Consider the following 24,368-nt stretch of genomic DNA (forward strand, 5'->3'; position numbering starts at 1 on the left):
CATTCTGCATGTCTCTCCATCCTGCCCCCATGTCTCTCCATCCTGCCCCCATGTCTCCATTCTGCCCCCATGTCTCCATCCTGCCCCCCATGTCTCCATCCTGCCCCCCATGTCTCCATTCTGCCCCCCATGTCTCCATTCTGCCCCCCATGTCTCTCCATCCTGCCCCCATTTCTCTCCATTCTGCCCTCCATGTCTCTCCATCCTGCCCCCATGTCTCTCCATCCTGCCCCCATTTCTCTCCATTCTACCCCCATGTTTCCATTCTGCCTCCAATGTATCACATTCTGCCCCCATGTTTTCTGCCCCCAATGTTTTCATCCTGACCCCAATGTCCCCCATCCTGCCCCCATGACATCATACGCCAGAGACATGCGCGCTGACGTCAGCCGAAGGCCAATCACCAGTGAGGGCAGTAATGCCCTGATGGCGGCCCTGACTATACATATGTACTTATGTCTTTTGGATTATGCAACACACCAGCAGTGTTCCAGTGAATGAGATCTTTCTAATGTCCTAGTCTATCTGGATGACATCTTCTTCTGGATGACATCTTCTTCTGGATGACATCTTCTTCTGGATGACATCTTCATCTGGATGACAGCTTCTACAGAAATTTAGACTCACATGGTCTCCATGTCCACTGATGATACTGTGATAAAACCACCTTTATGCCAAGTTGGAGAAATATCTCTTTAAGCGTGATGAACTGCCATTCCTCAGATACATTATCTAATCTAGAGGTCTATGCATGGATCCAGAAAAAGTTTCCCCTATGTTGCATTAGCCGCAACGCTGTTTGTCTCAAAGCTCTCCGAAGATTCCGAGGCTTCGCAAGTTATTACCACCAGTTCATCAAAAACTACTCTCAAGTGCTTGATCCTCTTACAGCCGGAAGGGCGCTAATTCCAAGAACTGGTCGGTTTCTGCTATTCAAGGCTTCTAAGGACTGCAGTCCCTGATTATGGGACTCCTCCCCTCCATTTGACTGATCACATGACGGTGACATCACACAGGTCCTGTAAGCACACGGCGGTGCCAGCTCTGCAGGTGGAGGTATGTGCGTGTTCCCCTTGGCTCCGGGATTATTAACCCTTTAGGTTTTGAACATTTTTTTTTATTGCTTTTTTGTTTTTATTTGTGGAATGAGTTGTATTTCTTAAAGGCTGCGTCGTTGCGGATTACTTTTACCTTACTGCTGTGAGATGACCACTATGGCATTTGAGGGTCTTCGGCGGTCGTGTATATACTGCGCAAAGGATTGGATACAGATCAGCGCCTGAGGACATCAGTGAGCGAGACCTGTCCATGAGTGATGGCGTCGGCTGCAGGTGGCTCCCGGATGGCTGTAAACGACACCTCACCCCGATCTCTAGGTGTTTTACTCTCTAAACCCTGTACTTTAAGTTAAAAGAAACCCACACCCGATCGACTCTGACTGTTTTGCCAACATTTTTGGTTGAACAACTGAGAGTTTTCTTCATTGATTGTTCAATAAAGTAAAAAAAGAAAAAAACACTGCAAAGAAACTGATAAAAAGCTAAGTAAAAACATTGAAGTTTAAAAATGTAGAAAAAGCGCTCAGGAAACGATCAAACGCTGAAAATCTCAGTGGGGTCGCCAGCCTGAAAAGGACGTTGTGTGCATAGACCCTTCTGTCTTCACAAGAGGCTCCAGCTTAGTGATTACATCTTTTTTTCCATTCAGTTTCCTACGATAAAAGATCCTCTGCTGATAACGTCTCTGCGGGAATCTTCCTCATTGATCTGTCAAGGATGAAAAAGGACAGAGACAAGATGGTGGAGAGGATAATAAACCTCACCCTGGAGATAATCTTCCATCTTACCGGAGAGGTGAGAGGTTCTGATGTCATCACATGACATCATTATCTATGGGAATAACAGGTGATATGAACAGAGAGGTGAGAGGTTGTGATGTCATCACATGACATCATTATCTATGGGAATAACAGGTGATATGACCGGAGAGGTGAGAGGTTGTGATGTCATCACATCACATCATTATCTATGGGAATAACAGGTGATATGACCGGAGAGGTGAGAGGTTCTGATGTCATCACATCACATCATTATCTATGGGAATAACAGGTGATATGACCGGAGAGGTGAGAGGTTCTGATGTCATCACATCACATCATTATCTATGGGAATAACAGGTGATATGACCAGAGAGGTGATGGACTCTGGAAATGTCTGTAGTGATATTATTAATGTCTCCACACTCAGGATTACACAGTAGTGAAGAAGACCTCTAGTGATCGCTGTCAGGACCCTGTGTCTGAAGGACGGGGAGGAACCCTGAGCCCAATCCCGGGGCCTCCACCTCACCCCCGGATACATGAGGACATCAATGGCCAGAAGATCCTAGAACTCACCAACAAGATGATTGAGCTGCTGACTGGAGAGGTGACGCTGCTGGGAATGCTGGGACATTATACAGGACAGCACTGGAGGATTCTGGGGATGACGGTATCATTGTGTGTGTCAGGTTCCTATAAGGTGTCAGGACGTCACCGTCTATTTCTCCATGGAGGAGTGGGAGTATCTAGAAGGACACAAGGATCGGTACAAGGAGGTGATGATGGAGGAGCACCGGCCCCGCACATCACCAGGTAATAGACAGGACTAAATCCACACGGCCTATAATTCTCTGTATGTAATAATGATGTCAGTCCTGTCTGTGTCTCCTGCAGGTCTCTCCAGTAAGAGGACAACCCCAGAGAGATGTCCCGCTCCTCCTCCTGCACAGGACCATCAGGTAGATGGAGATCTCCCCTATGATGTGTAGACGGCTGTGACCTCCTTGTGTTCAGTCTTGTCTTCTCCTCCGGTATTAGATGTTTTATACTTGTGTAATGAGAGCGGTGGAGACGGCAGGATCACAGCTGACCACAGACATGGCCGGATCTTCTCACCATCATTCCCGGGGACTTCTCCAATCATCGGGGACTTTTACAATATTTGTTTTGCAGCTTTTGGATCCGGATAAAGATCTGAACGATATTAATGCTCCAGAGAGAAATGTGAGGGGCGATCAGCGGTGTAAAGAGGAGACCCCTACAGATAATCGCCCAGGTGAGTGGTGACCGTGGAATAAGATGAGAAGTCACAGATTCCTTTCAGTCACTGAAGGAAACAATTTTTTATGCTCTTTGTTGTCACTTTTTCCAGCAGTGTATTAACCCCTTCATTCAAAATACAAATTATATATCAATGAATCTGTGATACCGGTGCAGGTGATAACACGGGGTGTGCAGTTATATTATAGATGAAAAATCCAGCTGGAGATGAATTCTGCCCGTGTGAATGAGGTCTAGTTCTGTTTCCTATTATCCGCTATCAGTACTGATGAGGTAAAGGTATTTGCCAAATTTAGGGACTCAGAAACCATTAGCTCCTATAAAACTCATGTTAGTGTTTACTGACAGAATACAGAACATGGAGACGTCCCCCCAAATAACAGGAGAGGATGGGAGATTACAGCTCTGAGTGTCAGTAATGCTGCTCACCACGGGCTCAGAAGAGACAGAGATGGTAGATCGTCATTATCACACTAGATGGAGGCCTGATGCTATGGCATCGGGAGGGCAGTAATGTCACGATGGGGGCAGGCTTTGCAGCGTTGAGAATCTCTCCCCCCCATGTGCTCACCCACCCATCCACTCTCTCTTTCCCCCATGTGCTGACTTCTCCCATCTCATGTTCTCCCCTCATGTGCTGTCCCATTTGAGCTGTCTCCCCCCTGTGCACTGTCTCTCTCCCCCCTGTGCTCTGTCTCTCTCCCCCCTGTGCTCTGTCTCTCTCCCCCCTGTGCTCTGTCTCTCTCCCCCCTGTGCTCTGTCTCTCTCCCCCCTGTGCTCTGTCTCTCTCCCCCCTGTGCTCTGTCTCTCTCCCCTCTGTGCTCTGTCTCTCTCTCCTCTGTGCTCTGTCTCTCTCCCCTCTGTGCTCTGTCTCTCTCCCCATGTGCGCTTTCTCTCTCCCCCGCCTGCTGTCTTCTCCTCTCATGTGATCTCTTCTTTGACCTGTCTACCCCATGTGCTCTCCCCCTTGTCTGCTCTCTCTCTCTCGCCACCCCTGTGCTGTCTTCTTCCCTCATGTGTTCTCTTGTTTGAGCTGTCTCCCCGCGCAGTAAATCAGACTGACGCCATCTTTGTGCAGGCAGATAGTGGCGGTCACATTAAAACTGCGCATGCGCTCCTCCTGTACAAAGATGGCGGCGGTCTGATTTACTACGCGGGGAGACAGCTCAAACGAGAGAACACATGAGGGAAGAAGACAGCACAGGGGTGGAGAGAGAGAGCAGACAAGGGGGAGAGCATTCGGCTGATCCCGGCGGCTTGTGCAGCATGTACGCGACGGTGTTTCGCTGGTGGTACCACGCAAGAGGCTGCGTACGGCGTATACAGTGTGTGTGTGTGGTGCGTATGCCATATACAGTGTGTGTGTGGTGGTGCGTACAGCGTATACAGTGTGTGTGGTGCGTACGGCATATACAGAGTGTGTGTCTGTGTGGTGATTACGGCGTATACAGTGTGTGGTGGTGCGTACGGCGTATACAGTGTGTGTGTGGTGGTGCGTATGGCGTATACAGTGTGTGTGTGGTGGTGCGTACGGCGTATACAGAGTGTGTGTGTGTTGCATACGGCGTATACAGTGTGTGGTGGTGCGTACGGCGTATACAGTATGTATGTGGTGTGTATGGCATATACAGTGTGTGGTGGTGCGTACGGCGTATACAGTGTGTGTGTGGTGTGTACGGCGTATACACAGTGTGTGTGTGTGGTGCGTAGGGCGTATTCAGTGTGTGTGTGGTGCGTACAGCGTATACAGTGTGTGTGTGGTGCTTACGGTGTATACAGAGTGTGTGTGTGGTGCGTATGGCGTATACAGTGTGTGTGTGTGGTGCGTATGGCGTATACAGTGTGTGTGTGTGTGGTGCGTATGGCGTATACAGTGTGTGTGTGTGTGGTGCGTATGGCGTATACAGTGTGTGTGTGTGGTGCGTATGGCGTATACAGTGTGTGTGTGTGGTGCATATGGCGTATACAGTGTGTGTGTGGTGCGTATGGCGTATACAGTGTGTGTGTGTGGTGCGTATGGCGTATACAGTGTGTGTGTGGTGCATACGGCGTATACAGTGTGTGTGTGGTGCGTACGGTGTGTACAGTGTGTGTGTGTGTGTGGTGCGTAGGGCGTATACCGTGTGTGTGTGGTGCGTACGGCGTATACAGTGTGTGTGTGGTGCGTATGGCGTATACAGTGTGTGTGTGGTGCGTACGGTGTGTACAGTGTGTGTGTGTGTGTGTAGTGCGTAGGGCGTATACCGTGTGTGTGTGGTGCGTACGGTGTATACAGAGTGTGTGTGTGGTGCGTATGGCGTACACAGTGTGTGTGTGTGGTGCGTATGGCGTATACAGTGTGTGTGTGTGTGTGGTGCGTATGGCGTATACAGAGTATGTGTGTGGTGCGTATGGCGTATACAGTGTGTGTGTGGTGCGTACGGTGTATACAGAGTGTGTGTGTGGGGCGTATGGCATATACAGTGTGTGTGTGGTGCATACGGCGTATACAGTGTGTGTGTGGTGTGTACGTGTGTGTGGTGTGTAGGGCGTATACCGTGTGTGTGTGATGCGTACAGCATATACAGTGTGTGTGTGGTGCATACGGTGTATACAGTGTGTGTGTGTGGTGCGTATGGCGTATACAGTGTGTGTGTGTGGTGCATACGGCGTATACAGTGTGTGTGTGTGTGTGTGTGTGGTGCGCAGGGCGTATACCGTGTGTGTGTGGTGCGTACGGCGTATACAGTGTGTGTGTGTGTGGTGCGTATGGCGTATACAGTGTGTGTGTGTGGTGCATACGGTGTATACAGTGTGTGTGTGTGGTGCATACGGTGTATACAGTGTGTGTGTGTGGTGCGTACGGTGTATACAGAGTGTGTGTGTGGTGCGTATGGCGTATACAGTGTGTGTGTGTGGTGCATACGGCGTATACAGTGTGTGTGTGGTGCGTAGGGCGTATACCGTGTGTGTGTGGTGTGTACGGCGTATACAGTGTGTGTGGTGCGTACAACGTATACAGTGTGTGTGTTGCGTACGGCATATACAGTGTGTGTGTTGCGTACGGCATATACAGTGTGTGGTGCGTACGGCGTATACAGTGTGTGTGTGTATGGAGTATACAGTGTGTGTGTGTGGTGCATACGGCGTATACAGTGTGTGTGTGTGTGTGTGTGGTGCATACGGCGTATACAGTGTGCGTGTGTGTGGTGCATACGGCGTATACAGTGTGTGTGTGTGTGGTGCATACGGCATATACAGTGTGTGTGTGTGTGGTGCATACAGCGTATACAGTGTGTGTGTACGGCGTATACAGTGTGTGTGTGGTGCATACAGCGTATACAGTGTGTGTGTGTACGGCGTATACAGTGTGTGTGTGTGGTGCGTACGGCGTATACAGTGTGTGTGGTGCGTATGGCGTTTACAGAGTTTGTGTGTGTGGTGCATACAGCGTATACAGTGTGTGTGTGTACGGCATATACAGTGTGTGTGTGTCTGTGGTGCATACAGTGTGTGTGTGTGGTGTGTACGGCGTATACAGTGTGTGTGTGTGTGGTGCGTATGGCATGTACAGTGTGTGTGTGTGGTGCGTACGGCGTATACAGTGTGTGTGTGTGGTGCGTACGGCGTATACAGTGTGTGTGTTGCGTGGTGCATACAGTGTGTGTGGTGCATACGGCGTATACAGTGTGTGTGTGTGGTGCATACAGTGTGTGTGTGTATGGCATATACAGTGTGTGTGTGGTGCGTACAGTGTATACAGTGTGTGTGTGTGTGTATGGCGTATACAGTGTGTGTGTGTGTATTGCGTACGGCGTATACAGAGTGTGTGTGTGTGGTGCATACGGCATATACAGTGTGTGTGTTGCGTACGGCGTATACAGAGTGTGTGTGTGTGGTGCATACGGCATATACAGTGTGTGTGTGTGTACGGCGTATACAGAGTGTGTGTGTGTGGTGCATACGGCATATACAGTGTGTGTGTGTGTACAGCGTATACAGTGTGTGTGTGTGGTGCATACAGCGTATACAGTGTGTGTGTGGTGCATACAGCGTATACAGTGTGTGTGTACGGCGTATACAGTGTGTGTGTGTGGTGCATACAGCGTATACAGTGTGTGTGTGTACGGCGTATACAGTGTGTGTGGTGCGTACGGCGCATACAGAGTTTGTGTGTGTGGTGCATACAGCGTATACAGTGTGTGTGTGGTGTGTACGGCGTATACAGTGTGTGTGTGTGTTGCGTACGGCGCATACAGAGTGTGTGTGTGGTGCATACAGGGTATACAGTGTGTGTGTGTACGGCGTATACAGTGTGTGTGTGTTGCGTACGGCGCATACAGAGTGTGTGTGTGGTGCATACGGCGTATACAGTGTGTGTGTGTGGTGCGTACGCCGTATACAGTGTGTGTGTGGTGTGTACGGCGTATACAGTGTGTGTGTGGTGCGTACGCCGTATACAGTGTGTGTGTGGTGCGTACGGTGTATACAGTGTGTGTGTGTGGTGCGTACGGCGCATACAGAGTGTGTGTGTGGTGCATATGGCGTATACAGAGTGTGTGTGTGGTGCGTATGGCGTATACAGAGTGTGTGTGTGTGGTGCGTTCGGCGTATACAGAGTGTGTGTGTGGTGCGTACGGTGTATACAGTGTGTGTGTGGTGCATATGGCGTATACAGTGTGTGTGTGTGGTGCGTATGGCGTATAAAGTGTGTGTGGTGTGTACGGCGTATACAGTGTGTGTGTGTGTGTGTGTGTTGCGTACGGCGTATACAGTGTGTGTGTGTGTGTGTGGTGCGTACGGCGTATACAGTGTGTGTGTGGTGCGTACGGCGTATACAGAGTGTGTGTGTGTGGTGCGTACGGCGTATACAGTATGTGTGTGGTGCGTATGGCATATACAGTGTGTGGTGGTGCGTACGGCGTATACAGTGTGTGTGTGTGGTGCATACAGCGTATACAGTGTGTGTGTGTGGTGCATACAGCGTATACAGTGTGTGTGTGTGGTGCATACAGCGTATACAGTGTGTGTGTGTGGTGCGTACGGCGTATACAGTGTGTGTGGTGCGTACTGCGCATACAGAGTTTGTGTGTGTGGTGCGTAGGGCGTATACCGTGTGTGTGTGGTGTGTACGGCGTATACAGTGTGTGTGTTGCGTACGGCATATACAGTGTGTGTGTGTGTGGTGCATACAGTGTGTGTGTTGCGTACGGCATATACAGTGTGTGTGTGTGTGGTGCATACAGTGTGTGTGGTGCGTACGGCGTATACAGTGTGTGTGTGTGTGGTGCATACAGTGTGTGTGTGTGTATGTGTGGTGCGTACAGTGTATACAGTGTGTGTGTTGCGTACGGCGTATACAGAGTGTGTGTGTGGTGCATACGGCATATACAGTGTGTGTGTGTGTGGTGCGTACGGTGTATACAGTGTGTGTGTGTGTGGTGCATATGGCGTATACAGTGTGTGTGTGTGTGGTGCGTATGGCGTATACAGTGTGTGGTGTGTACGGCGTATACAGTGTGTGTGTGTTGCGTACGGCGTATACAGTGTGTGTGTGTGTGTGTGGTGCGTACGGCGTATACAGAGTGTGTGTGTGTGTTGCGTACGGCGTATACAGTGTGTGGTGGTGCGTACGGCGTATACAGTGTGTGGTGGTGCGTACGGCGTATACAGTATGTGTGTGGTGCGTATGGCATATACAGTGTGTGGTGGTGCGTACGGCGTATACAGTGTGTGTGTGGTGTGTACGGCGTATACAGTGTGTGTGTGTGGTGCATACGGCATATACAGTGTGTGTGTGTGTACAGCGTATACAGTGTGTGTGTGTGGTGCATACAGCGTATACAGTGTGTATGTACGGCGTATACAGTGTGTGTGTGGTGCGTACGGCGTATACAGTGTGTGTGGTGCGTACGGCGCATACAGAGTTTGTGTGTGGTGCATACAGCGTATACAGTGTGTGTGTGTGTGTGGTGTGTATGGCTTATACAGTGTGTGTGTGTTGCGTACGGAGCATACAGAGTGTGTGTGTGTGGTGCATACAGCGTATACAGTGTGTGTGTGGTGCGTACGGCGCATACAGAGTGTGTGTGGTGCATACAGCGTATACAGTGTGTGTGTGTACGGCGTATACAGTGTGTGTGTGTGTTGCGTACGGCGCATACAGAGTGTGTGTGTGTGTGTGTGTACGGCGTATACAGTGTGTGTGTGGTGCGTACACCGTATACAGTGTGTGTGTGTGGTGCATACAGCGTATACAGTGTGTGCGGTGGTGCGTACGGCGTATACAGTGTGTGTGTGTGTGTGGTGCGTACGGCGTATACAGTGTGTGTGTGTGGTGCATACAGCGTATACAGTGTGTGTGTGGTGTGTACGGCGTATACAGTGTGTGTGTGTGTGGTGCGTACGGCGTATACAGTGTGTGTGGTGTGTACGGCGTATACAGTGTGTGTGTGGTGTGTACGGCGTATACAGTGTGTGTGTGTGTGTGTGGTGCGTACGGCGTATACAGTGTGTGTGGTGTGTACTGCGTATACAGTGTGTGTGGTGCGTACGGCGCATACAGAGTGTGTGTGTGGTGCGTTCGGCGTATACAGAGTGTGTGTGTGGTGCGTTCGGCGTATACAGAGTGTGTGTGTGGTGCATATGGCGTATACAGTGTGTGTGTGTGGTGCGTATGGCGTATACAGTGTGTGAGTGTGTGTGGTGTGTACGGCGTATACAGTGTGTGTGTGTTGCGTACGGCGTATACAGTGTGAGTGTGTGTGTGTGGTGCGTACGGCGTATACAGAGTGTGTGTGTGTGTTGCGTACGGCGTATACAGTGTGTGGTGGTGCGTACGGCGTATACAGTATGTGTGTGGTGCGTATGGCATATACAGTGTGTGGTGGTGCGTACGGCGTATACAGTGTGTGTGTGGTGTGTACGGCGTATACAGTGTGTGTGTGTGTGGTGTGTACGGCGTATACAGTGTGTGTGTGGTGCGTACAGCGTATACAGTGTGTGTGTGGTGCTTACGGTGTATACAGAGTGTGTGTGTGGTGCGTATGGCGTATACAGTGTGTGTGTGTGGTGCATACGGCGTATACAGTGTGTGTGTGTGTGTGTGGTGCGTAGGGCGTATACCGTGTGTGTGTGGTGCGTAGGGCGTATACCGTGTGTGTGTGGTGCGTACGGCGTATACAGTGTGTGTGGTGCGTACAACGTATACAGTGTGTGTGTTGCGTACGGCGTATACAGTGTGTGTGGTGCATACAGCGTATACAGTGTGTATGGCGTATACAGTGTGTGTGTGTGTATTGCGTACGGCGTATACAGAGTGTGTGTGGTGCTTATGGCGTATACAGTGTGTGTGTGGTGCGTACGGTGTATACAGAGTGTGTGTGTGGTGCATACGGCGTATACAGTGTGTGTGTGGTGCGTAGGGCGTATACCGTGTGTGTGTGGTGCGTACGGCGTATACAGTGTGTGTGTGTGGTGCATACAGCGTATACAGTGTGTGTGGTGGTGCGTACGGCGTATACAGTGTGTGTGTGGTGCGTACGGCGTATACAATCTGTGTGTGTGTGTGGTGCATACAGCGTATACAGTGTGTGCGTGTGGTGCATATGGCGTATACAGTGTGTGTGTGTGGTGTGTACGGTGTATACAATCTGTGTGTGTGTGTGGTGCATACAGCGTATACAGTGTGTGTGTGTGTGTTGCGTACGGCGTATACAGTGTATGTGTGTGTTGCGTACGGCGTATACAGTGTGTGTGTGGTGTGTACGGCTTATACAGTGTGTGTGGTGCGTACGGCGTATACAGTGTGTGTGGTGCGTACGGCGTATACAGAGTGTGTGTGTGTGTGGTGCATATGGCGTATACAGTGTGTGTGTGTGGTGCGTATGGCGTATACAGTGTGTGGTGCGTATGGCATGTACAGTGTGTGAGTGTGTGTGGTGTGTACGGCGTATACAGTGTGTGTGTGTGTGTGTTGCGTACGGCGTATGGCGTATACAGTGTGTGTGTGTGGTGCATACGGCGTATACAGAGTGTGTGTGTGTGTTGCGTACCGCGTATACAGTGTGTGGTGGTGCTTACGGCGTATACAGTATGTGTGTGGTGCGTACGGCGTATACAGTGTGTGTGTGTGTGTGTGTTGCGTACGGCGTATACAGTGTGTGTGTGTGGTGCGTACGGCGTATACAGAGTGTGTGTGTGTTGCATACGGCGTATACAGTGTGTGTGTGTGTGTGTGTTGCGTACGGCGTATACAGTGTGTGTGTGTGTGTGTGTGTGTGTTGCGTACGGCGTATACAGTGTGTGTGTGTGTGGTGCGTACGGCGTATACAGTGTGTGTGTGTGTTGCGTACGGCGTATACAGTGTGTGTGTTGCGTACGGCGTATACAGTGTGTGTGTGTGTGGTGTGTACGGCGTATACAGTGTGTGTGTGTGTGGTGTGTACGGCGTATACAGAGTGTGTGTGTGGTGGTGCGTAGGGCGTATACAGTGTGTGTGTGTGGTGCGTACAGCGTATACAGTGTGTGTGTGGTGCTTACGGTGTATACAGAGTGTGTGTGTGTGTGTTGCGTATGGCGTATACAGTGTGTGTGTGTGTGTGGTGCATACGGCGTATACAGTGTGTGTGTGTGGTGCGTACGGTGTATACAGAATGTGTGTGTGGTGCGTACGGCGTATACAGTGTGTGTGTGTGTGGTGCGTACGGCGTATACAGTGTGTGTGTGTGTGGTGCGTACGGCGTATACAGTGTGTGTGTGTGGTGCGTAGGGCGTATACCGTGTGTGTGTGGTGCGTACGGCGTATACAGTGTGTGTGTGTACGGCGTATACAGTGGGTGTGTGTGGTACGTACTGCGTATACAGTGTGTGTGTGTGGTGCATACAGCGTATACAGTGGGTGTGTGTACGGCGTATACAGTGTGTGTGTGTGTGGTGTGTACGGCGTATACAGTGTGTGTGTGGTGTGTACGGCGTATACAGTGTGTGTGTGGTGCATACAGCGTATACAGTGTGTGTGTACGGCGTATACAGTGTGTGTGTGTGGTACGTACGGCATATACAGTGTGTGTGTGTACGGCATATACAGTGTGTGTGTGTCTGTGGTGCATACAGTGTGTGTGTGTGGTGTGTACGGCGTATACAGTGTGTGTGTGTGTGGTGCGTATGGCATGTACAGTGTGTGCGTGTGGTGCGTACGGCGTATACAGTGTGTGTGTGGTGCGTACGGCGTATACAGTGTGTGTGTGTGTGGTGCGTATGGCGTATACAGTGTGTGTGTGTGGTGCATACAGCGTATACAGTGTGTGTGTGTACGGCATATACAGTGTGTGTGTGTCTGTGGTGCATACAGTGTGTGTGTGTGGTGTGTACGGCGTATACAGTGTGTGTGTGTGTGGTGCGTATGGCATGTACAGTGTGTGTGTGGTGCGTATGGCATGTACAGTGTGTGTGTGTGGTGCGTACGGCGTATACAGTGTGTGTGTGTGGTGCGTACGGCGTATACAGTGTGTGTGTGTGTGGTGCGAATGGCGTATACAGTGTGTGTGTGTGGTGCGTATGGCATGTACAGTGTGTGTGTGGTGCGTACGGCGTATACAGTGTGTGTGTGTGGTGTGTACGGCGTATACAGTGTGTGTGTGGTGTGTACGGCGTATACAGTATGTGTGTGGTGTGTACGGCGTATACAGTGTGTGTGTGGTGTGTACGGCGTATACAGTGTGTGTGTGGTGTGTACGGCGTATACAGTGTGTGTGTGGTGTGTACGGCGTATACAGTGTGTGTGTGTACGGCGTACGGCGTATACAGTGTGTGTGTGTGGTATGTACAGCGTATACAGTGTGTGTGGTGCGTACGGCGTATACAGTGTGTGTGTGTGTGTGTGTGGTATGTACAGCGTATACAGTGTGTGTGTGTGTGTGGTGCGTACGGCGTATACAGTGTGTGTGTGGTGAGTACGTCGCATACAGTGTGTGTGTGGTGCGACGATGTTCCGCTGGTGGTACCACGCAAGAGGCAGGTACCACCAGCGGTTTCCATATTGAGACACCCATCACTTGAGTGTGTCAATATGGCGGTCTGCGAACTTCCGCCGCTTAGAATTCTGGGATCCGGACACATCTGGACGAAACAGGATGTGAAGATCCAGGTAAGTATACATTAGATAACAAAGCTCATGGTTACATGAAAGACGAGTCACTCGGTTTGGCAGGATGTCTCGGGCCCAGAGATGTGTTGAAATTGGTGACGGTTTTCTAGAGGGATTGTTCTGCTAGAGTCATTTTATCAGGGGAATGTGCAGACTATCAGGGGAATGTGCAGACTATCAGAGGAATGTGCAGACTATCAGGGGAATGTGCAGACTATCAGGGGAATGTGCAGACTATCAGGGGAATGTGCAGACTATCAGGGGAATGTGCAGACTATCAGGGGGATGTGCAGACTATCAGGGGAATGTGCAGACTATCAGGGGAATGTGCAGACTATCAGGGGAATGTGCAGACTATCAGGGGAATGTGCAGACTATCAGGGGAATGTGCAGACTATCAGGGGAATGTGCAGACTATCAGGGGAATGTGCAGACTATCAGGGGAATGTGCAGACTATCAGGGGAATGTGCAGACTATCAGAGGAATGTGCAGACTATCAGGGGAATGTGCAGACTATCAGGGGAATGTGCAGACTATCAGCTTTGAAAATAGGAAAAAGGATACAGTATTTCCAGCATTTTGAATTTTTTATTGTACAGATTTGGGGATTTTTTTTTAATCCCAAGAAGCTTTAATGTGTGGAATATCTGCTTGGTTGTTCATTTCTGTTGCTGACTCCTTTGTTTTTATACATTCTTAAGACACTTCGTTTCTCACATCATAAAGTATTTTTCACTTACGTGGCCGCATTTATGGCAAACATGGATATTGTTCTTGTGGTACCTACTGAGGCCATAATTCATATTATTATCAACTAATTTTTTTGTGTTTTCACTTGGGAATTTTAGAAGAGTCGTCTTAATAATAAGACCATGTTTATCTGGGTAGTACAACCGATACTGCAGTTAGGGGACCAAGTTTACAAGTGAAAAACAAGCTTTAAAATTTACATAATCCTTTTTTTACGCAGATGATTGTGGTGTTATACAACATATATATGAAGAACAAGTCATTATCCCAGATATATACTCAGCCCTTCACATTCAAGATCCGTCATCTGATGCCTTTAAACAAGTCCTATCTCCTGATTCACCGCAGACTGTTCAACAGAATGAAAGTCACTTAAGGAGTGTTGAACATCAAATAACTCACAAAGGGGAGAAGCCGTATTCATGTTCGGAATGTGGGAAATGTTTTTCTCAGAATTCTACTTTGGTTGCCCATCAGAAAATTCACACAGGGGTGCAACCTATTTTATGTCTAGAATGTGGGAAATGTTATAGCAGTAAATCAACTCTTGCCGAACATCTAAGAACTCACACGGGGGAGAAGCCGTATTCATGTTCAAAATGTGAGAAATGTTTTACCCAGAAATCAGATCTTGTTAACCATGAGAGAATTCACACGGGGGAGAAGCCATTTTCTTGTACCTTATGTGGAAAGTGTTTTAGACAAAAGACAAGTCTAATTGTACATCAAAGAATTCACAGAGAAAAACCATTCTCATGTCAGGAATGTGGTAAATGTTTTATCCACAAATCATATCTTTTCAAACATCAAAAAACTCACACAGACGAGCAGCCATTTTCATGTTCACAATGTGGAAAATGTTTTAATCGAAAATCACAGCTCATTGTACACCTAAAAACGCACACGGGGGAGAAGCCGTTTTCTTGTTCAGAATGTGGAAAATGCTTTCTTTACAAATATACATTTGTTAGACATCTGAGAATTCACACAGAGGAGAAGCCATTTTCATGTAATCGATGTGGTAAATGTTTTACTCAGAATTCATATCTGATTGACCATCAGAAAACTCACACAGGCACGAAGGCTATTTTATGTTCAGAATGTGGGAAATGTTATAGCAGTAAATCAAATCTTGATGTACATATAAGAACTCATCACATGGGGGAGAAGCCGTACTCGTGTCCTGCATGTGCAAAATGTTTTCCTCGCAACTCACAGCTTGTTGCACATATAAAAACTCACACAGGGGAGAAGCCATTTTCATGTTTAGAATGTGAGAAATGTTTTATTCATAAATCGGATCTTGTTAGACATCAAAGAATTCACACAGGCGAGAAGCCATACTCATGTACTCTATGTGGAAAGTGTTTTAACCAAAAGTCCTCTCTAATTTCACATCAGATATCTCACACAGTAAAACCATTTCTATGTCCAGAATGTGGAAAATGTTTTACTTGGGAATCACAGCTTGATGTACATATAAAAACCCACACAGGGGAGAAGCCGTACTCATGTTCAGAATGTGCAAAATGTTTTAATCGGAAATCACAGCTTGATGTACATCAAAAATCTCACACAGGGGAGAAACCATTTACTTGTTCAGAATGTGGGAAATGTTTTGTTCACAAATCCGCTTTTGTTAGACATCTCAGAATTCATCTAGGTTAGAAGCTATTTTTTATGTTTTCTACGTGGAAAGTGTGTTAAGTGAAAGTCGCTTCTGACTTCACATCAGAGAACTCACGTGGAAAAAACATATCCACCAATCAAATCTTTTTAATCATTAATGAATTCTCGCATTTTTTTAAACTATTTCATTGAGAAACAGTGCAAGAAATAATACAACAGTTACTTTTAAGGTAAAGTCCTATTTCATAAAAAAGATGATGAATCTGTATGCAGTTGTCAATAAACATCTAGAATCTAAACAGCAAGTGTAAACCAGATAACATTGATATATCAACCTGGTGCACAGATTATTGGACATTAATGTATAACTGTATCCTAAAACTTGTTAACAATAAGCTTTTGTTTTAAAATTTGTATACCGTATTTTGCGGATTATAAGACGCACCGGTTTATAAGACGCACTCCAAATTTTGGGGAGGAAAATAGGAAAAAAATGTTTTAATCAGCATACCTGAGGGGCGGCATTGGTGGAGCGGAGTTCCAGGGTTGCCGCTGGCTGAGGCTGGAGATGCTGCGGGGTCCCTGAGATGCAGACGGGATGCCGGACATGCTGCAGAGTCAGGACAGAGTGTTCGGAGGTGGCTACGGGCCCCATGCTGTCTCCCAAGTTCTGAACTGGAGGTGTCCAGTGGTGCGGGGGCTCCGCCGGCATCTTGTGGCAGCCGGAGCCCCGCACCTTCCATACTGTCCTATGCGATGCCTCCGGCGGCCATTTTCCCAGAGTCCATCGCCGTATGGAAGGTGCGGGGCTAAGGCTGCCACAATATGCCGGCGGAGCCTTCGCACCACCAGACACCTCCAGCACAGAACTTGGGAGACAGCATGGGGCCCGCAGCCGCCTCTGAACACTCTGTCCTGACCCTGCAGCATCTCCAGCAACCCGTCTGCATCTCCGGGACCTGCTCCACTGCAGCCGGTAAGGTCATTTAGCTTTTTAAGATGCACCCCTATTTCCCCCCCAAATCTGGGGGAAAAAGTGCGTCTTATCAAGTGAAAAATACGGTACTTACTGTATATGTGGGTGTATTTTTGTCTTTTCCTTTTTATGGTACGATATTGCATCAGAACCCGAGGAGTTGAGATTTAGCTTGTTGGCATATTGTGTATAAATATACAACTTTGTTAATATTTTTAGAACACTTACTATTTTTGAAAATGATCCTTAGTTTTGCCTACTAGCAAAAGAGTCTGAGGTTGAAGGATGATGTCGCTGTGTCTCATCAAGAAGAATCAGTAGTTATATCCCAGGGGGTAGCTAGTACTGGAGATCTGTCAACCTCAGAAAGAAGGTGTCCAAAAGGAACGATACTGCGACAGGACAATATCTGATCCCTAGAGTCAGTGTATATCTGGTATCTATTACATTGTGATATAGAAAATCAACGTATTCTGAAAAGTTATAATTACTTACCGTTAATGGGATTTTTCAGAATCCATGACAGCACCAAGGAGAGAGGGGATCTGCCCTTCCAGGACAGGAAACCTACAGGATAAAAGGGCGGTACTTCCCCCCCCCCCCCCACCCCCGCATTATTTGGATTGCACAGTACAATAGGACCTCCAATGGTTATTATAACAATTCAAACATCAACACCATAATACCTTAAGCAATGCGTGACCTGGCACCAAAGTCAAAAGCTTGGTCATCCACAAGTGACGGGAGTGAATAGAAGGGTGCTGCCATTGGTTCTGAAAAATCCCATTACTGCTACTTAATTACGTCTTTTTCTCTCACACATGACAGCACCATGGAGAGAATTACAGAGAATAAGTATTCAGGGAGTGACCACAGCCTGCAGAACCCTAATCTCAAAGGTGAGCTCAGATGAGGAAGCCAAATCCAACCTATAGTGTCTATAGAAAGTTGAGGGAAAAGACTATGTTGCTGCCTTACAAATTTGTTCGATGGACACATCCGACCTTTCCACTGAGGAGGTCGCCACAGCTCTTGTGGAGTGAGCCTTTAACCCCTCTGGAATAATATTCCCACTCACCGAGCAGGCTAAATCGATGGCCTTCCTAATCCACCTAGCTAACCTTCATTTTGCCTTAAACCCTTGCCAGTTCCCTGAAAGGAAACAAATAATGACCTTTCTCCAGGCCTGTGTGACTGACCGATGCTTAATCAGACATCTCCTCACGTCCAGCCTATGAAGCTTTTCCTCTTTAGAATTTTTTGGGCTGGTACAAAAAGATGCGAGGACCTCCTGAGACCTATTGAAAGCTACATTGGGCGGATAAGCCGCGTATGGTTTTAGAATGACTTTATCTTCCAGGATCTGTGTGAAAGGGGGGCCTGCTGACCAGTGGCGTATCTAGGGCGGGGCAGCCAGGGCTTTTGCCCTGTGCGCAGCCGGCAGGGGGCCGGTGTCGGGCCACCTAATGCGTCTATCCGAAGTGTCTTCCCCGGCTGCTGAATTCTGCCACCCCCCGGACTGTGAGCCAGCAGTTCTCTGAGCCGGCTGTCAAGCTGACAGCCAGTTCACAGAAGCTGCAGGGCACTGGCTCCCAGTGTTCAATTGTACTCGCGTCTTTCAGTGTGGGGGTGATATTTTGTGTAGGGAATATAGTTAGGGGCAATCATTTATTCAGCGGCTCAGCATTCAGGAGCATTAGAAGGACACTGCTATCTTTAAGGCCATCGTGTGGGGATTTGCTGCAGAAGACTGGAGAAGATGGAAGTCTGCAGAGAATAGCTGTGGATATGAAAAGTCATCATGGAATCTGGACAAGAGGAAGAAAATAAAGCGAACGACTCCAATCAGAGACAACGTCATATATAAGGTACCTAGATGTAAATATTTTTTTATGATGCTGACTAATGCTCATGTTTTTATTAAAGGGGTTGTCAACGTTTGTGATGAGTCTGTAGTCATTTTATGTGACTGCAGACTTCTGAATTCTCACAGTGCGCACTGCACACTGTCAGGATTCTCTCATGCCAGCGATTTACATACATACGTTTACAAGCTGACTAGACATGTGTGGCCTTACTCAATGAAAATTAATTGATTTACCTTCTTTTAAGAGTTTGATAATCCTCTCCTTTGTTTCGTGTTGGAGACATGATTCATGTCAGTCCACTTGGTGCAACAGCTCTCCAAGGTGTGATCACTCCTTTTTAGATGCAGATCTAATTTGATGCAGGTGTTAGTTTTGGAAATGAAAATTTATAGGGTGATTCCATAATTTTTTCCTCAGAATTGAGTGATTCTATAATTTTTTCCCTCTGCTTGGTCTGAAAAAAATTACCCTTACTGAGTACCACATTTTTAATCTTGATTTCTTTTAGTGTTTCTTAAAGCCCTAAAGTTGCCATTTGAAATGACTTTAGTTTTGTGCCATGTTTGTGATCTGCTTTTTTTCAACAACATTAAACAACTGAATGAACATCCTCCAAGCCCGGTGATTCCATAATTTTTGCCAGGGGTTGTATATAGAGCAGAAACCTGGACCTTAAGGGTACTGGTAGAAAGATCCCGTTCTAGACCTTTTTCTAGGAACTCTAAGATGGCACTAATTTGAACCCAGGCTTCCTCCTTTCCTCCTGAGGTGGTTAGAAATTTCCTCCTTACCATAAATCTTAATAGTGACTACCTTCCTTCTCTGAAGTAAGGTAGAAATTAAATTAGGAGAAAATCCTTTGTCTCTCAATAATGCCATCTCAAATTCCATGCTGTCAAATGCAAACTGTCAAGTTGGGGATGGTGCACCGCCCCCTGGGAGAGAAGATCCGGAATTTCTGGAAGCACCCAAGGATCGGTGACAGACATAACCCTCAACCTGGAAAACAATGGCCTTCTGGGCCAAAAGAGAACAATTAATATAACTCTTCTCCTGTCCTCTCTGATCTTCCTCAGGACGACAGGGAGTAGAATAACTGGGGAATGCATAGGCCAGATTGTAATCCCAAGCAATCAAGAAGGCATCCACTAGCAGAGTGACCTAAGGAAAAAAATTCTTTCATCCTCCAGTTCTGTCTGTTCACAAACAGGTCTATGTCCAGGAAGCCCCACATACTCACAATCTGGTTGAAAACTGACAGATTCAACACCCATTCTCCCTATTTTAGCTGATTCCAGCTCAGAAAATCTTCTCTGCAATTTTCTTTGCCCTTTATGTGGAGACCTGTTAGTGAAAGGAGATGGTCTACTGCTACTTGAAAAATGCTCCTTGCCAATTCCATCAAAGGCTTGGACCAGGTTCCCCCTTGGTGATTTATATTGGCCACCACTACCTGATTGTCCAAAAGGATTCTTACATGGTGACCCTAAAGGGACAATAAGAGCTTTCCCATAGCGTGCCCCACTGCTAGTAACTCCTGCAAGCTTGATCAACCTTCTTTTTTGTCCCCTGCCCAGACCTCCTGGACTATGATATCTCCTAGATGAGCATCCATCCCCTGGGGCTTGTGTCCGTAGTCACAACACGAGTAATTTTATTCACCCAAGGCACTCCCCTGACTAGATTCTTTATCCTTAGCCACCAACTGAGGGAATGTGCTGTCATTGGAGATAGTGTCATCTTTCCTTCTAGATGCCCTTCCAGGGTGATTTCATTTCTCAGGACGTCCCATTGTAATTCCCTGGAATGAAACTGGGCCCACAATACTGCCAGGATGCATGAGGTCAAGAAACTCAGAAGGGACATGGTTTTCCTGAGTGACATGGTGGGAGTCCTTAATACCTGTGTTATCTGACAGACAATTTTCTCTATTTTGTTTTCTGGAAGAAGACACTCCTGTCCACCCTGAGACCTAAGAACTCCTGTACTATCCTTGGTTCTAGTCTTGACTTTTTCAGATTTAAGAGTCAACCTAAGTCTTTTAAGGAAGCCATGATCCATTCTAGCTGAATCCTGCAGTGGTGGATAGAATGGCCTACAACTAAGAAGTCATCCAGATAAGGGACAATCAGTACGTCTTTTTCCCGCAGGTGCTCCATTAACTCTGCGATTAGTTTTGGAAATATCCAAAGGGCCACTCCTAGGCCAAACAGAAGGGTTCTATATTTTAAGTGCCTGGATTCAGCTACCCTGAGGAACTTCTGGTGATCCCTGTGTGCGGGCACGTGATAATAGGCGCATATTTCAGGTCCAAGACAGCCATAAAACAATTTTGGAAGTATTTGGAGTATTTTTATAGTTGATTTTATTGACTCCATCTTGAAAGACTGAATTTTTAGGAATTTGTTCAAAGCTTTCAAGCTGATTATAGTCCTGAAAGTCACATCTGGCTTTCTTACCAAAAAAAGAGGGGAATAAAATCCTTCGCCTCTTTTTCGTATGGGGACTTCTAAAAAGACCACTTTTTCCACTAAAAACAGAACTTTGGATTCTTAGGCCAGCTGGTCTTCTGGAGAGGACCGTGGGGGAGTCAGGGTAAACTTTGTTTGGGGAACTGACTAGAGTTTCAGCTTTAAGGCCGGGGTCCCACTAGCATATGGCATCCGTAGCGACAGCATCGGATGCCATATGCGAATAAGACTAGGTTCCTAGGGAGCCGAGTGTCAGTGGGCTGTGCTCCGATCCTCTCGCACAGAGAGGATCGCAACACAGCTGCGGAGGGGATGGAGAAATTAATTTCTCCATCTCCTCTGTTGCTGGCGTCGGTGGGAATCGCACTGCACTTGGGTGATATCCCAATGCAGTGCGATGTTTCACACGCACCCATAGGCTTATATGGATGCGTGCGATCCGAATCCAGCATGCAATCGTAGCGTGCTGCGATTTTTTTTCAGCCCGGTCACAATCCAATCAGAGCTAGAAAAAAAAAACGCCACTGTGCACACCATCATAGGATTAAATTGGTACGAATGCAATCTGATTTTTTATCGGATTGCATCGGTCCAATTTAATCGCAAGTGAGAGAGAACCCTAAGGCTGTTTTTACTAGGCTGAGAATCCAGTTGCTTCTGTAAAAAATTTTTCCCAGGCAAGGAAGAAGGGGGAATAGCCTTCCCTCCCACCCAGGAACACGAGTCACTGGGAAGATTTTTTTGCCGCCATGGGTGGGAGCTCCAAACAGAAAGCCTCTACCCTTTTCCATTCAACCTCCCATCTATCCTGATCAATGGGGGGTCTCCTCTGGTCAAATCTTCTCCAAAAGGACTTTTTATAGGATGGAATGGACAGCTTGGGGAATCCTTTTTTGTTGTCACCTGCCTTCTCCAGAATATCATCCAGGGCAGGTCCAAACAAATATTCACCCTCACAAGGAGTCAAGCAGAGTTTTGATTTTGCCTGAATGTCCCCCTGCCAGCATTTCACCCAGAGAGGAACAATCAGAGAAAAGGTCTAATAGAGACAAGTCACCAATTCTCCATTTATCACCCACTCCTGAGGACAAATACTGACTGAATACTGACCGAATACTGATAGTGGGGCTGCGGCCTAATACTATACATCAGGGGTCCTCAAACTACGGCCCGCGGGCCACATGTGGCCCACGGAGGACTTTTATCCGGCCCGCCGGGCTGTGGGCAGAGGAGAGCGGTGTCAGCGCCCGCCCTTCCCCCCGCTTTCTCAGAGCCCCGGCAGCCCGATACTTACCTCTCCCCGTGCCTTCGCAGATCCGCTGTCTTCCTGGTCTGCGCTCCCTGTGACGTCTCAGGTCAGAGGGTGCGGTGACGTCTTTTCACCGCGCCCTCCCCTGAGCCATCACATGTAGCGCAGAGAGGGAAAACGCCGGAGACGCTGGAGTCCGGACGTGAGCAGCGGCAGCAGGCAAGGAGGGAGGTGAGTATTGTATTTTTTTTTTTTTATGTATGGAGGCATAGGACATAATATTAGGGGTGACATCCTGCATGTGGCATTATATGGGGGGGTGACATCCTGAATGGGGCATTATATGGGGGAGTGACATGCTGCATGGGGCATTATATGGGGGGTGACATCCAGCATGGGGCATTATATGGAGGGGGTGACATCCTGAATGGTGCATTATATGGGGGTTGACATGCTGCATGGGGCATTATATGGGGGGTGACATCCAGCATGGGGCATTATATGGGGGGGTGACATCCTGAATGGGGCATTATAAAGACAGGGGAGTGATATCCTGCATGGGTCATTATATGGGGGGGGGGTGACATCCTGAATGGGGCATTATAAAGACAGGGGAGTGATATCCTGCATGTGTCATTATATGGGTGTGGGGGGGTGACATCCTGAATGGGGCATTATATGGGGGGGTGACATCCTGAATGGGGCATTATATGGGGGGGTGACATCCTGAATGGGGCATTATATGGGGGGGTGACATCCTGAATGGGGCATTATAAAGACAGGGGAGTGATATCCTGCATGGGTCATTATATAGGGGGGGGGGACATCCTGAATGGGGCATTATATGGGGGGGGGCTGACATCCTGAATGGGGCATTATAAAGACAGGGGAGTGATATCTTGCACGGGGCATTCTATGGTGGGAGAAAGGGAAATCCTGCATAGGGCATTATAAGGGGGAAACAGCCTGCCTATTGGGGACATTTACCTGCCTATTGGGGACCTATGCTGCCTATTGGGGATATTTACCTACCTATTGAAATACCGGTTGATTTAACTTTACTTGTTCTTCATTTTAAATATTGTATTTGTTCCTGTATTGTTTTTTTTACTACAAAATAAGATATGTGCAGTGTGCATAGGAATTTGTAAATAGTTTTTTTAAAAAACTATATTCCGGCCCTCCAATGGTCTGAGGGACCGTGAACTGGCCCCCTGTTTAAAAAGTTTGAGGACCCCTGCTATACATCATCCAGCACAGCAGAGTCCTGCAGACACTGAGCAGAGAACCCTGGAGCTCCGCCCCTGATCATGTGACTGATCACATGATGGTGACGTCACACAGGTCCTGGCAGCACACGGCGGTGCCGGCTCTGCAGGTGGAGGTATGTGTGGGCTCTCCTCACCCCGATCTACAGGGAGTCGCCCTATTTATAGCCACTGTCACCCCATCACCCTGTGAGATATAGGAAGATAATAATAATAATGGAGGATAGTGATGATCGAACATGCTTGGTTAACCCTTTCACCGAGCATTTTTGGCGTGTTCGACAACTATGTTTGAGCTGCCGCGGCTGTAAACTGCGACACATGCAGCCGCACCAGCTCGTGTTGTCAAGCACGCCAAAAATGCTAGGTGAAAGGGTTAACCTTCATAATCGCAGCACAAGACATAGAGCAGACAGCGACAGACCCCGCACTACACATGGGGGAGAGAGACAGCCCCTGCACTACACATGGAGGAGAGAGAGCGACAGACCCCGCACTACACATGGAGGAGAGAGAGCGACAGACCCTGCACTACACATGGAGGAGAGAGAGCGACAGACCCTGCACTACACATGGAGGAGAGAGAGCGACAGATCCCGCACTACACATGGAGGAGAGAGAGCGACAGACACCGCACTACACATGGAGGAGAGAGAGAGCAACAGACCCCGCAATACACATGGAAGAGAGAGAGCGACAGACCCTGCACTACACATGGAGGAGAGAGAGCGACAGACCCTGCACTACACATGGAAGAGAGAGAGCGACAGACCCTGCACTACACATGGAGGAGAGAGAGCGACAGACCCCGCACTACACATGGAGGAGAGAGATCGACAGACCCTGCACTACACATGGGGGAGAGAGAGCGACAGACCCTGCACTACACATGGAGGAGAGAGAGCGACAGACCCTGCACTACACATGGAG

At 48.0% G+C, this 24,368-nt stretch overlaps 2 protein-coding genes across 2 annotated transcripts in view; both read left to right on the forward strand.

The window, feature by feature from the left end:
• The first annotated feature begins 982 nt into the window (after nucleotides 1–982).
• Nucleotides 983–2,649, forward strand: LOC141273435 (gastrula zinc finger protein XlCGF66.1-like). The gene is made up of 4 exons (XM_073685297.1): nucleotides 983–1,056; nucleotides 1,708–1,853; nucleotides 2,247–2,426; nucleotides 2,509–2,649. Exons 2-4 carry the CDS (start codon nucleotides 1,776–1,778, stop codon nucleotides 2,647–2,649), a joined length of 399 nt encoding a protein of 132 aa, XP_073541398.1. The 5' UTR covers nucleotides 983–1,056; nucleotides 1,708–1,775.
• A 268-nt stretch (nucleotides 2,650–2,917) lies between these two features.
• LOC141273486 (uncharacterized) overlaps nucleotides 2,918–24,368 on the forward strand; it is a 31,385-nt gene continuing 9,934 nt past the window's right edge. Inside the window, exons 1-2 of the mRNA XM_073685424.1 lie at nucleotides 2,918–3,095; nucleotides 14,198–15,640. Coding sequence (XP_073541525.1) covers nucleotides 2,918–3,095; nucleotides 14,198–15,640 — 1,621 coding nt within the window. The remainder of the gene's footprint in view (nucleotides 3,096–14,197; nucleotides 15,641–24,368) is intronic.

Source organism: Phyllobates terribilis, unplaced genomic scaffold, assembly GCF_046119375.1.
Source record: "Phyllobates terribilis strain yellow unplaced genomic scaffold, ASM4611937v1 Scaffold_1__5_contigs__length_1240528914, whole genome shotgun sequence".
Classification (NCBI taxonomy): Eukaryota; Metazoa; Chordata; class Amphibia; order Anura; family Dendrobatidae; genus Phyllobates; species Phyllobates terribilis.